Genomic DNA, 14,195 nt, shown 5'->3' with positions numbered 1-14,195 from the left:
ATTCTTTGGTTCGCAACATCAATTTATAGTATCGACTTCAAATTCAGTCCAACTTTCAGTTGCAGGACGGTGGCTGCTGCAAGAAAAAACTGGCAAAACATATGCAGCATTCATTCATTTATCACACAACCACATAAGAAATGAATCTCTAGTCATTCCAAATTCTAAAAAGAAAAACAAAAACATCAGTCTGAATTCCCATTAAGTCTGTCGATAACGGTGATGAGACCGTGAGTCCCAAGCTTCCCGTCCCCATTGGCCACCATAGCCGAGAACAACTGCTTACAAATGGCCGCACCGGGCAATACAACGACTCTCTCGTCGCCTTCTCCGCCTCCGACGAAACCCACTCCCATACCCAAGTCCTTGACCATATACTCCGCAAACCCGCCCGGCCCAAAGTCCCGATCCACCATCCTCTCCCCGAAGAGCTCCATCACCGCCGACCCGGCCGCCCCGCCCCGAACGGCGCCGAGGAACCTCTTCCGGTCCAGCCCGACCCGACCCGCGAACGCCAGCCCCTCGCTCAGCCCCAGCAGGCTGCCGCCCACCGCGATCTGGTTCGCGATCTTGCAGCTCTGCCCGCAGCCGGGCCCGCCGACGCGCGAGGCCTGCCCGAGGACGCCGAACACCGGGGCGAGCCACGTCACCACGCCCTCGTCGCCTCCGGCGAGGACGGCCAGCCTGCCCTCCCTGGCGCCGGCGTCGCCGCCGGAGACCGGAGCGTCGACGGACCAGCAGCCGCGGGCGCGCGCGGCGGAGGAGATCTCCCGGGCCAGCGCGGGGCTGCTGCTGGTGCAGTCGACGGCGACGCAGCCCGGGGAGAGGGCGGAGAGGAGTTTCTCTAAGATAATCTGTCGAACATCTGGTGGGTGGCCGAGCATGGTGAAGACGACGTCGCAGGAGGCGGCGAGGGAGAGGAGGGAGTCGGCGACGATGGCTCCCTGTTTTCTGAATTTATAACCAAACAGTTTTTCTAAAACTGTTTTCTAGAATTTAGAATCAGAAAACAGAAAACAAAAATAGAAAAGTTAACCAAACAGGGGCTAAGTTTTTTTTTTTACTAAGTGGAGTGAGTAACTTGTTTTAAAAAGAAACTTTCGAGCAACCAAGTCCCTTTAAGCTTTAAAAGTTAAGTTTTGAAAACATATATATAATAATAATAATTATTATTATAAGTAAATAAGTCATCAAAATTTAGATTTGTCAAATAGAGGATTTTTTTATAAATTTTAAATAAATAATCATTAAGAATTAGCACAAATGAAGTTCAAAATGTGTTATAGATCAAAGTTCAAAATCAGTTTTGAAATCAACTTATTCATTTTGGGCCAAATTTTCTTTTGGGCATTGTAGCAAAATAGCCACTTTGAAACTATAGATTTTGTTTTTAGCCTATGTTTCATAACTTTTAGGGAAATAGCCAACGTACTTAGGTGTCAATAATTAATAGACTAATTTGCCCTTTTACTTAATCAAATGGAAATAATGAATATAATTATATCAAATAATAGGCAATAATAATATAAAATAACAGACAATTTCAAAATTTTTATACGTGGCGCGCTAATCTAGAACGGCTCACCAATAGGACGTTACTGTTGGGAACCTGTCAACACGGATAATAAACGTAAATTACTGGAAATTATCTCATTCTCCACATTCATTTAAGTAATTTGAATGGAAATAAATGGAAATAACTGTAAATAAATCATCTGTAAACAACACACTCAGTACTATTTTTTATAAAACTAGATCTGAGATCTGGGTTGAAAAAAAAACCCAGATCTGGTTTCGAGGAGAGAGAAAGAGAGATGCAGCGGTGGAGTCGCTCATCTGGCAGGCGGAGGAGAACCGCACGGCACTGCTGCGGACCCACCGGCAGCGGCGCGTCTCCGTCGGGGGCCGGTCGTCCCAGACGCTCCTGCGCAAGGCCGCCCGCGAGACCAAGTACTGGAGCGCGTGCGCACCGCCATCCACCAGAAGCGCGCCACCGCCGACAAGAAGCGCCTCGCCCTCCTCGACGCCGACCGCCGCCGCGCCCGCGTCTCCCGCGTCCTCCGCGTCGCCAACTCTTCGGTGTTTCTGATGCCGTCGGGGATGCTCGGGATGTTGCTCTCTCTGGTCGACGTGTTGCCTCTGTTCTCGAACACGGGTTGGGGTCAGAACGCGAATCTAGCGTTCTTGAAGAACCACATGGGAGCGAATTTCGTGAAGAGGCCAAAGCCTTGGGCCGCGATCGTGGACCCTAAAAGCGTTCACTCCGGCGATTTCTTGGCGGTCTCGAAGATCCGCGGGTGGTGGGGCGGGTTCGAGACGCTGGAGGAATGTGCGCGCTGTCATTAAATTTGACAAAAATTGGTCATGGGAAAAAAATAAGAGATCTTGAGAGTTGAGATTCGCTTTCCCACGTGAGAGATTTTGACACAAGTTGGTGATATGGGCACTATAGCACGTGGATACTAGGTTCAAAATCTGATAACTGCCTCCTACGTATTAGGAACTATTAACGCACAAAAAAAGGAAAAAAAATATGCTAATTAAAAAACTGCCTTAATTATTGAGGACAAAAAAGTAAAAAATATTTTGCCACCTATTACGTTTGGCTATTTCCCTAAAAATCTCCAAACATAGGCTAGATCCCAAACCAAACGTTTTAGGTGACCTAGTTACTTAGAAAACTCTTTTCTTTTATAGTCAAAATATTGTATTTGAGCACACACTAAGAGCAACTACAATGCATCTCTAAATTGAAGATAGAGATAGAGATGACGTTGCAATACATCTTCAAACATATCTCTATTCTTCATATTTAGAGATGAATTGAATAGTGTATCTCTAAATATAGAGATGCACTATTCCATCTCTATATTTGCCCAAAAACTTTAAAAAATTATATTAGTAGCCCAAAATTTAATTTATAACTATAATTTAATACTTTATATGTATTATGTATCTATTTGTAAATTATGTGTATTATAAAAATTATTAATCAAAAAACAAATCGAACTTGAAAAAAGAAATTAAAATTACTACAATGGAAATCACAATATTTTACATAGACAATTAAAAAAACATCAAGACATTTAAAAATGACATAATTAAAAAACTGAAGTCACAATACTACATAGACAACAAAAAAAAAAAAAAACAAAAAAAAAAAAAGAGATCAAGACACAAATATAAACTCAAAGACACAATAAATAAAAACAAACTACTTAGACTTATATGAAAGTCTAATAGCTCGGAAAATCACTTCCAGAATCTCCAATATTATCCCAAACACATTCGTGGAATTAGAAGTATCAGATTGTTGTAGTTGTTTCTCACATATTTTATGTGTAACACGTGCTTGTTCTTGAATAATATAAGCACGTCGGCGTGGATCAGAAATAGTATTTGGGTCTTGTATCATGATTTTGATCTCCATATCTTTCTTTCTGGGCTCCATGTCTTCCGTTTTCATTTCCAAGAGACGACGTGCAATTTCCAACTGTTGCTGCTGAGCTTCTAATTGTGTTTGCTTTTGATGGTTGCTCTGTTTCAATAACTCTTTTAGTTCGTCATCGCGTTCTCTTTGTAATTTTTCACTAGCTGAAGTCTCTTGGTGCAATTTTCTCTTAAGTTTTACCTTTTTCACCCCAGTTGGTTGAGTTGCGAACCACCAGATGTGTCGTCATCTAAATTAATTGAAAAAGAGGAAATTCCCAGACTTGTCTCACACAATTTTTCAATTTTTTTCAGCACAACAATTATAATATGCATTCGGCATCTAAGAGAGTCAGGGGTACGATACTCCATAGATTCACAAAAATTTTCTTGGATGCGACCCCATAAACATTCGGCATTATTAAACCTACCGGATATAGGGTCTTGTGAAATTTCTAAGTAGGCCATATAAAGGGATATATCTTCTGAACTAGAATAACCAGAACCTCGACCTTCCATTTTTAGGATGGAAGGCAAGTGTTTGGAATGGAAGTGAATTTTTTGAGACAAGCTTGTATTTCATAATTGAAGTGAATGTTATGAAAAGGCTTGTATCTCTGAATGGAAGTGAATGTTATGAAATAGCTTGTATTTATAGAAAAAGTATGAAGTAGACAAACGAATCTCGTTCTTTGGATTAGATTTCTTTATCTCAACTATCACATTTGGATTGGATTTCCTTATCTTATCTATGAATTAATATCTTGTGGTGTGTTTTATTTATTTTTATTAATATAATGCATTTACTTATGTTGTAGTGTGTTTTTTTATTTTATTATGAAATGTAATATTTTAATTTATGTACTCTATTTTCAATTAATATATTGTCATATTTATGTAATTAATGAATATATTTATGTAATTAATGAATATTTTCAAACGTTGGCTAAATAGCTATCTCAAAGTGTAAATATGGCTATATACCTAATGAATTCATATATATAACTGAAAAAACAATTTTCTAGTCAACCTCCATTCAGGTATTGTCATTTAAATTTTCTAGAATTAAGCTACTAGCCACAAAGTTCGATCTAAAATCATGAAAAGTTTCGATGATATATATATATATATATATATATATATATATATATATATATATATATATATATATATATATATATATATATATTGTTTTGACACTTGATATTGGTAAATCCACAGGAAAAACTGGCCAACCAACAAACATCCTCTCATGGTCCACGAGGCTAAGAATCACCAAGGGAACGGCGAGGGGATTCATCGGTGGTGCCTTGCCCTACCTCCAATCGGCCCAGCCCGAGAAATCCAACAATTACAAAGCGCCCGAGTCCCGTGCCCCCGGAGCTAGGCCGGGCCAAAAGTGGGACGTGTATTCTTTTGGGGTCGTTTTGCTCGAGTTGCTCACGGGCAAGTCTCCCGAGCTTTCGCCCACCTCGTCGAACTCGTTGGAGATTCCCGACCTAGTGAGGTCGGTGAGGAAAGGGTTCGAGGAGGAAACTCCGCTATCGGACATGGTTGACCCGATCTTGCTTCAAGAATTACATGCCAAAAAAGAGGTGATTGCGGTTTTTCATGTGGCATTGGCTTGTACCGAGGCCGACCCCGAGATCCGACCTCGGATGAAAACAGTGTCGGAGAATCTCGAGAGGATCGGCTAATGACATCAGGAATTTGTCGTCTCAGAGACGTGGAATCGATCATAGTGAAGCATGATTTTTTTGGTAGGCAAATAATTGTTATTCCAAATATTTTTCATCCCCTTTTTCTGCTTTAATCAAAGTATAGCTAGCTATTATGGATATACAACTTATTTTTCCTGACCATTCACGAAATTGCATTCCAATTCTAGCAATTTCAAGGTCTCCCCTTAAATTACGAACGTAGGTTCATTTTGTACTAAAAAAATTCTATATACGCGCAATCTTTCTAGCATGTTTCCATTTTTCTCTACATGAGAATGTTTTCTTAATAAGTTCATCTGCTTCTTATATATGGATTTGGTGTGATTGAATTATTAAGCTAAACATTTCTGATAGACAAACATGTCTGGAGAAAATTACTTTCAGTCTTTGTTAAAACATGTCGTTTCATGTTTAATATCGAATACAACAAATAGTAGAAGGCTAAAAAGCTATACTTGTTGGGAAAAATTAGCCTTCTACTTTCATGTTTCATGTTTCTTTTAGACCGTTTTGGACCGGACCGTCTTAGACCGTACCGTTTTAGACATATTTTTTTATTAATTTTTTTTTTAATTTTATACTAAACCGGAGGTTCGGTCTAAACCGCGGTTTAGACTTTTTAGACCGGACCGGACCGGACCGTTTAAAAGTTTAAATCGGACCGGACCGGACCGGTGAAATTTTAAACCGTTTAAAACCGGACCAACGGTCTAAAAACCAACGATTCGGTCCGATTTACGGTTTTACCGATTTTTTTGCGCCGCCTAAGACAAGAGTACAAATCCAATGGCCCCGTAGATCTTTTAATAAACCTTTCATTAACAATATGATACTTGTACTAAAGTCATCTTCAACTGTTAGGGTATATTTGGTTCAAAAGTGAAACTAGAATGAGAGTAGCAATAGTAATGGCAATAGCAATAGAATGGAATAGAAATGACATTTCATTGTTTGGTTTAAACTTTTCAGGTGAATAGAATAGAAAGTCAAATTTACAAATTTAACCACCCTCAGCTGTACCATCTTAGCTTATCTTGTTAAAAAAAAAAAAAAATCAGCGAACTGATAGTTTAAACCATGGAATCCTTGTTCAGACCGATGGTTTCGGCGACGACAAGATCCACAAATTTTCTTGCTCCGACTTCTTTGAATCTGATAGCGGTAATTGTAATTTACCGGCACTCTCCCCGCACACTCTCTGTGACTATAGATCTGATTTTTTTTTTTAGCTCGAAAGTTTATGACGGTCAAGTTCAGAACAAGCATAAAGAAAAATGTTTTTTTTTTAATAGTTAGGGATAATTTTGGAAAAATTGATAATGGAATGCCCATTGTTTCTATTATGTGATGGAATGAAATTGATGTAATAATCAGTGTGTAGAATCCTGATTCCAAGTTACAAAAAAAAAACTAAATAATTTTTTTTTTTTGGAATCCATTGGAATGGGCCTAATTCCCTCCAACTAAACATAGCCTTAGGGTCTATGGCTTACATGAATATTATGTTATCATTGTTTATAAAATTAATAAAAGAAGCATACATTTTTTATCATATGAATAAAAAAGAGTTGATTTCATAGAATTAAAGTAACATAACATTCATCCATACCCTTAGTCTTCTGCAATAACTAGTTTGAATATTTATATCACAATATGAAACATTCAAGCCTGGGTGGAACACTTAAATTGATCGGTGATTAATTTATGTTTAAGTACCTAGATCATAAATCACATATGCGGTTCACAAGTGTATGTTCACTTAGTGGGAACATTCTGTACATATAAAATATGCAAGACTATGACAGATCTTGACTAGATGCATTGTTTATGATGCCGTTACGACAAACATGTCAGGGTAACAAATGATGGTTACAATGGAAGTAGATCTAAATCCTGAAGTTGTCCTAGACCTCACCGTCATATCTTTAGTCTCTTTGATTCATTCGCTCATACCTAGAAACGATGTCATTGTTGATGACAAGTTGACATGGTTGACGTCTGACTTCACGTATCTTACAAAGGTTGTTGACTTCACGTCTGACTTTGCAACTTTCTTAAGTTCATAATTAAGTTCTAAAACATTGCGAATGGATGATCTCGAGAAAGCGCAAGATGCTAACATAAAAATCTTGTGCAAGTTGAGAACCGATTGCTTGGTGACAAGCACGACGCTAAGAGAAGAGTACGTAAGGATAGCATTTTTAGAATGGCAAGTGCTTATGTGGTCAGACCCGGCCCAACCATTAGGCCATTTAGGCAATTGCTTTGGGCCTCATAATATTTGGGGAAAAAAAGGCCCAAATTTGACGTTGAAAAGTCAAAATTTAGAAAGAAAGAAGCATCGTTTCATGCCAATTTGACCCAATTGTTTTAGACTTGTTCTGCGTGTGAATGCAACTTAAGAAAAAGAAAGAAAGAGCATAGGATTTGAATTGAAAAAAGCTTGCTGGTGAGATAAAATAAGCGGTGTAATTTATTAGACTATCACAAATTTGAAAGAAAAAAAATTAAGTTCTTTCTTTCCTTATTTTTTGTTAGAGGGTTTGATTTTTCAAGGTTTTTTGTAGGCAGTTGTGATTTAGTTAGATTGATTCTTTTTTTTTTGTGTGTTAATTTCCTTCTAATCACATGGTATAGTTTGAAAATATGCTTCGGGATAGTTTAAAAGGCCTAATTTTTTATTTTCCTCTAAGGCCACATAATATATTAGGCCGGCCCTGTATGTGGTAAGAATGATTCATGAACTAGCCATTTATACTAGTGTCTCAAACAAAGCAAGTATTTTATGTGAATGGCATTCAGATTTGTCGAGATTGGAATATTGCTAAAGATTGTATTCATCTCGGTTTATGTGGGACGTTGCTGATAGACTATAAATTACGAAACATATAGTAGCTAAAAAATAACAACAATATATATCTTAAACATATAGATAAACAACAGTAGCTCATCAGTCATTATTTAGGACATATATATATATATATATACAGATTATTACAAACCATACACAATATGCTTCAATAAGCTGAACACAACTCGAAACCTCAAACAAAATAAAAACCACACACATACAAATAAGATCAACATATATAGCTTCTAACGAGCTTGGCCTTTATTGGAAAGTAAATAGATATTAGCTCGGTAGAGTATGGAATTAAACTCACGCATCTTGAAGGAGGTGGACATCGAGATCTTTTGTAACTTCATTTAGAAATTCCATTAAGGTGTGGGGATCCACGATATCGCCGTGGTGTTTTTCATACTCGGCGATCCAGTGCACCACACTTCCCTCACCATCAGATTTGGGGGTCACTTGAAGGGTGAACACTATTCTGCTGTAGTGCTCCGTCAGATCTCCTTCTATCACTCTGAAGGTTATCGAATTTTTCTCGTCATCGATCGCCTCGATTACTTCCTTAGTTTTTCTGGGTTTACCATCTGAAATAACAATATATGCATGTATATGTGAGTTAATTTGTTACGTACAAACTTGAGAGAGTACTTGATACATTATGTAAAGGTTATGAGTTGTTACAACTTGTATAACTATTTAATTATTGTAAATTGTGAGATAAAAATTCCTACTACAGACATTACTCCTAAGACTTTTTTATTTTCGGAAAAATTATATAAAATAGTTATTTGAAACTAACTGACTAGTAAAATTGACTAGTAAAATAGTCAAAATTTCAAATTTTTAACAAAATAGTCAAAATTACGTTGTTAAAATTTTTTTTTTGCACCAAATTAAAATGTTTTAGGATTATTTATAAGCAATTTCTTACTTTTAAAAAATTCAACCTAAAATTAAAAAGGCTTTAAAATCTGATTATTGTACATTTTGGATATTTCATTAATTTTAAACAAATTTTTGCTACTTTGCAAATCTATATATTATTTTAAATTTGTTATTTAACTAAATCACCTTTTTATAAAATATTACTCCTAACACTTATGACACAAATATAATCCATTTAAGATAACTGAGATATACTATATCCAGCGGGGCATGTTTAGCCTCAGGTTTATCTAGTGAAATAGTTTAAACATGTTAGCACCAAATTTTCATAATTTATGTTCACTTTGCGATTAAATTTGTTAATAAAAAGTGATAATTTGTTTATAGATGTTCTAGTAACAAAAACATTTGCAACGTACTTTTGGCTGTACAATTGAAAATTTTAAACTTTAAATATTTTGCTAGTCAATTAACTTCAAATAACTATTTATTTTTTCCACTGAATTATCAATGTGATTTTACTAGGGATAAGAATTTAGTCTGGACATAAAACACAAAACAGTTGCGATACAATATAAAGCAGATTTTGATCTCAATATATAGATCGATCTTAATTGGATCGAACACGTTAACATGATTAAATAATAGGTCAAAACGACACGATTACGATAACACGATTAAAATTTAATTAATACGATTATTAAATGGTTGACATGAAACACGATTATGACCCGCATGAATATGACCTAATTAAACACAGCTATTATAGTATATATATATATATATATATATATATATATATATATACATGTATACATATATAAGTATAAATATAACTATGTATAAATGTGATGTAAAATTATAATTATGAAAACAAGAGATAACATTATTACTACAAATAAAATAATATATATAACTATATGGTTGAGATTTATATTCACGTAGATTTATATTTATATTCAATTTTAATTAATTTTAAAAAGTCATAAACAATTTTATTTAAATTAAATATATCATATATTCAACTTTATTTAATTTTAAATCTTAAAGTCATATTCAATTTTAATTAATTTTAAAAGTCACACATATATATATATATATATATATATATATATATTTTATTTGAAATCAATGATATCATAAATTAATCTTTCGTAAAGAGTATAGTATTTTTTGGGTAGTATAGCAAAATAGCCAAAATGAAACTATGAAATTTGTTTTTAGTCTACGTTTCACAATTTTTAGGGAAATAGTCAAAGAGTTTATGTGACAATAGTTAAGGTCTGATTTGCCCTTATTTATTAACAAATTCGTCATTTTCTCTCTTTTACTTTTTTCCTACACTTTTTTTACATAAAAACTTCAAAAAACCATATCTATCTCATATGAACTCGAAATTGAGTGATTCTAAATCTTACGGATTCGTGACGCCGAGATCTTCAAAAATAGATCCATTATGTTTGATGAAAAATCATGTTTAATACCATAGATGTAGAAAAATCACGTTACTACCTTAAATATGGAAATAACTGAAATTTTTTGAAATTATCGACATAAATATAATTTTTCATCAAACACAATGGGTCTATTTTTGAAGATCTCGACGCCACGAATTTGTAGAATTTGAAATCACTCAATTTCGAGTTCGTATGAGAAAGATACGAATTTTTGAAGTTTTTATGCAAAAAAAATTATTTAAAAAAAAATTAGAGAGAGAAAGTGACGAATTTGTTAATAAATAAGGGTAAATAAGACCTTAATTATTTCCGTATAAGTCATTTGGTTATATTCCTAAAAATTATCAAACATAGGCTAGATCCAAAATCACATGTTTAAAGTGGCCTAGTTAGTTACAAATCTCATTATTTTTTTTTACTCATGTATGTATTTACTTGGTGTATGCATGTATATGTATGTATTTGCTCTTTGTTCTAGTGATCCTATTTTGAGTACTATGTATTTACTTGGTGTATTATGTTCGTTAAGACTTTTTTTTCGTTTTTTATAATTTAATCACAATGAATTGAGTCCGAATATTTAAATATAATTAAAACACGATTAAATAAATTATTTAATACGACTATTAAATGGTTTAATTTAAACGAATATAGATCTGTAAAAAAATATATACGATTGGATTTGGATCTAAACTTCAAACATAATTAATAAATGATCAGATTTTATTTTAACAGTTATTTTTCAAAACACCGACTACCACTACACGATTAAGATATGAGCACGCCCAAAATGTCAACACTTAAAAAAAAAACAAATAGATCAGCTACAACCAAAAACCCACAAACTCAATGTCAGAAAAAAAAATCGTACGAAGGAGGAAAAAAAATAAAGCCATACGAAACAAAAGAAGGAGTTTTCAATCCAAAGAAATAATCTGTTTTTAGTTAATACTCTTATATAAAATCAACAAATTTAATCTCTCTCTCTCTCTCTTGTGTCCGTGTGTGTGTGTGTGTGTGTATATATATATATATATATATATATATATATATATCAACTTAGTGCGTATGGAAGTTAGCTACTTTCTTAACCTACTTACCGTGGAAGTAGTTCCACTCGATAACTGCTCCGACGGTCCCCCATTCGCCATCGTGCAATTCACAGCCATGAACATTTTCAGTGGTGCTGTGGATGTGGTGTGGTTTGTGTTTGAACATGTTGTGGAATTGCTCACATGTTGCTTTGATATCCACATCAAGCTCAAGCTTCCCACCCAGATCCTCGGACGCCATTTTATTTCTCCAAGAAATTTGATTGCTATTTCGATTTTCAATATAGAATAGATAGGGACCTCTTCGCCCTTCGTACATCAGAAGATATATATTTATAGCAGCTATATTATATGCAAAGATATTCAAGCTTTAAACGTGGGGTAGCATATTTATCTCGACTTAAATATAAAAATTTAGATTTTTGCAAGATATATACTTAAAATTACATATTTGTTAAAGTAAGCGGTGACGTGATGGATTGGTAAATGTTGGTGTCAATATATCAGTACAATTGCTCAAATAATTATGGACTTTTAAGTCTTCAAAAAAAAATATGGACTTTTAAATTGCCAACAATACATTAAGTATGCGTTGGAGAAGTTGATGTAACTGCGTGAAAGTTCAATTGAAGATATGATCAAAATAAAAAAATAAGCGGTGGGACGTCTCGATATAATTTATTTATTCTTTAAATCATCCATCCCCTCAATTTATTGCACAAAGTCATACTTCGTCTTAGAGAAGTCTAACCTACCATTAATCATATGGTCTTATCTTATATGACATTATTCACCTGTCAAAAAAAAAAAAAGAAGAAAAAAATGACATTATTCAACAACTGGCAATAACTATTATTGCACTACCCGTCATTATATAATAAATATATTTTTACGGATCCATACATATCTTATCGGATCTAAAAATAATAATAATAATAATAATAAGGGAATAAAATAAAATAAAAATAATTTCTTAATTTATGTAAGTTTGACGATTTCAAAGATTGTGTATCCTGATCAATGTTCAAAATATCGGGATATATCGTCGATATATCGTTTTTTGAAGAGTCTCGGTGAAATATCCGTTGTAATCGTTATCGTTTTATAAATATCGATGATATATTGACAAAATATCGTTTATTTAATAGTTAAAAAATCCAAAATATCGACAAAGTATCGTCTAAATTTGAAAATATCGTTTTATTTGTTTGTTTTTTATTTTTATTTTTTACTTTATTTTTTATTTCTTATTATTTATATATTTCACTTAATTTTACTTAGTATAATGATATTATCAATATTTTTTATTTATATTTTATAATACATATAAATATATGTATGACAAATAACGTATTATATATATATATATATATATATAATATCTATACTAAATTACTAATAGACTAAATAATTAAATATATAATACTATTCTTTTTTATTATTTTAAAGTATATTTGTAATGTAGTAGAAAAAATATTATAATTTCTTTGAAAAAAAATTATTTTATTACATTTTTTAATATTGAGAAAGTAATGTAAATATTAATAATGTATATCTATAAGAAAAAAGTTATAGGTATATTTTAAATTTGATTTTTTTATTAGAAATTTGAAAATATAAACAGTGGTACATATTTTATTATATTTTGTTATAAGATTTTTGTCGATATATCCGTCGATAATCGATATATCATCGATATAATTGGTAGTCGGTATTAAAATTGTTATAGAATATCCGTCGATATATCCGTCGATACTCGATATATCCGTAAAATCAGAACTTCGGTATGGGTATCGATATCGTTATTTTGAACATTGATCCTGATATCTTGAACTTTAAGGCTCCGTTTGGAACCCGGAAAATATGAGGGAAATGAAAATGGAAATCTTTCCTATCTTACTTAAGTTGTTTGGATTGAGGAAAATATGGTAGAAAAAAAATATGATGGAAAATGCGAGGAAAAATATATAAATAAAATGAGGATTTCATTTTCCTTCGAAAATCAAATGGAAAATGAGAATCTCTCCACATTTGTCTATGAGGGGATCACATTTGTCTAGGGTAAAAATGTAAAACTTTTTAAAAATGGACAAAAAATGTAAATAAAAAAATTTAAGGGGGGCTAATTAAAAAAAATCATGGAAAAAATGAAATTTTTTTAAAAGAATGGGTCAAAAGTGTAAATTTTTTAGGGTAAAAATGTAAAACTTTTTAAAAATGGACAAAAAATGTAAATACAAAAATTTAGGGGGGCTAATAAAAAAAATCATGTTAAAAATGAATTTTTTAAAAAAAAATGGGTCAAAAGTGTAAATTTTTTAGGGTAAAAATGTAAAACTTTTTAAAAATGGGCAAAAAATGTAAATAAAAAATTTAGGGGGCTATAATTAAACAAAATTCATGGTAAAAATGAAATTTTTTTAAAAAAAATGAGTCAAAAGTGTAAATATTTTAGGGTAAAAAATGTAAAATATTTTAAAAATTGGCAAAAAATATAAATAAAAAAAATTTGAGAGAAAGGGGGCTAGAGCCCACCCTGAACTTGAGTTAGCTCCGTCCCTAGTCTCATCGCTACTTTCCCGTCAATTTTCTCTTATATTTTTTATGACTTTCAAACACAATTAGAATTTTGACTTTTTCTATTATTTTCTCTTACATTTTCATTTTTTCTATTATTTTCACTTTCTCTCGTATTTTCCGGGTTCCAAACGGAACCTAAATTCCTTTAATGTCAATATCTGACATTTCTTATATAAATTATAGTATAATTATAAGGCAAAGCAAAGCCTTCACGTTT

General features: G+C 33.1%; 3 protein-coding genes across 3 annotated transcripts; 1 reads left to right on the top strand and 2 right to left on the bottom strand.

The window, feature by feature from the left end:
* Positions 1-53: 53 nt before the first annotated feature.
* On the bottom strand, positions 54-3,451 carry LOC149402025 (putative 3-hydroxyisobutyrate dehydrogenase-like 2, mitochondrial). The gene is made up of 4 exons (XM_089609419.1): positions 3,257-3,451; positions 1,819-2,139; positions 1,586-1,609; positions 54-989 (listed from the first exon to the last, which is right to left on the bottom strand). Exons 1-4 carry the CDS (start codon positions 3,449-3,451, stop codon positions 186-188), a joined length of 1,344 nt encoding a protein of 447 aa, XP_089465545.1. The 3' UTR covers positions 54-185.
* Positions 3,452-4,625: 1,174 nt separating this feature from the next.
* On the top strand, positions 4,626-5,338 carry LOC149402024 (receptor protein kinase-like protein ZAR1; the record flags this gene model as incomplete). The annotated part of the gene is made up of 1 exon (XM_089609418.1): positions 4,626-5,338. A coding segment is annotated over one exon (501 nt), but the record flags the coding sequence as incomplete, so codon positions are not given.
* Positions 5,339-8,042: 2,704 nt separating this feature from the next.
* Positions 8,043-11,737, bottom strand: LOC149402023 (MLP-like protein 43). Its single transcript, XM_089609250.1, has 2 exons — positions 11,447-11,737; positions 8,043-8,588 (listed from the first exon to the last, which is right to left on the bottom strand). The coding sequence occupies exons 1-2, from the start codon at positions 11,715-11,717 to the stop codon at positions 8,311-8,313; spliced, it is 549 nt and encodes a 182-aa protein (XP_089465376.1). The 5' UTR covers positions 11,718-11,737; the 3' UTR covers positions 8,043-8,310.
* Between the last annotated feature and the right edge of the window lie 2,458 nt (positions 11,738-14,195).

The sequence above is a fragment of the Urtica dioica genome, chromosome 3 (assembly GCF_054948205.1).
Source record: "Urtica dioica subsp. dioica isolate 48M chromosome 3, U.dioica_male_clone48M_v1_H2, whole genome shotgun sequence".
Taxonomy (NCBI): domain Eukaryota; kingdom Viridiplantae; phylum Streptophyta; class Magnoliopsida; order Rosales; family Urticaceae; genus Urtica; species Urtica dioica.
This window is presented reverse-complemented; position numbering and strand designations above follow the sequence as displayed.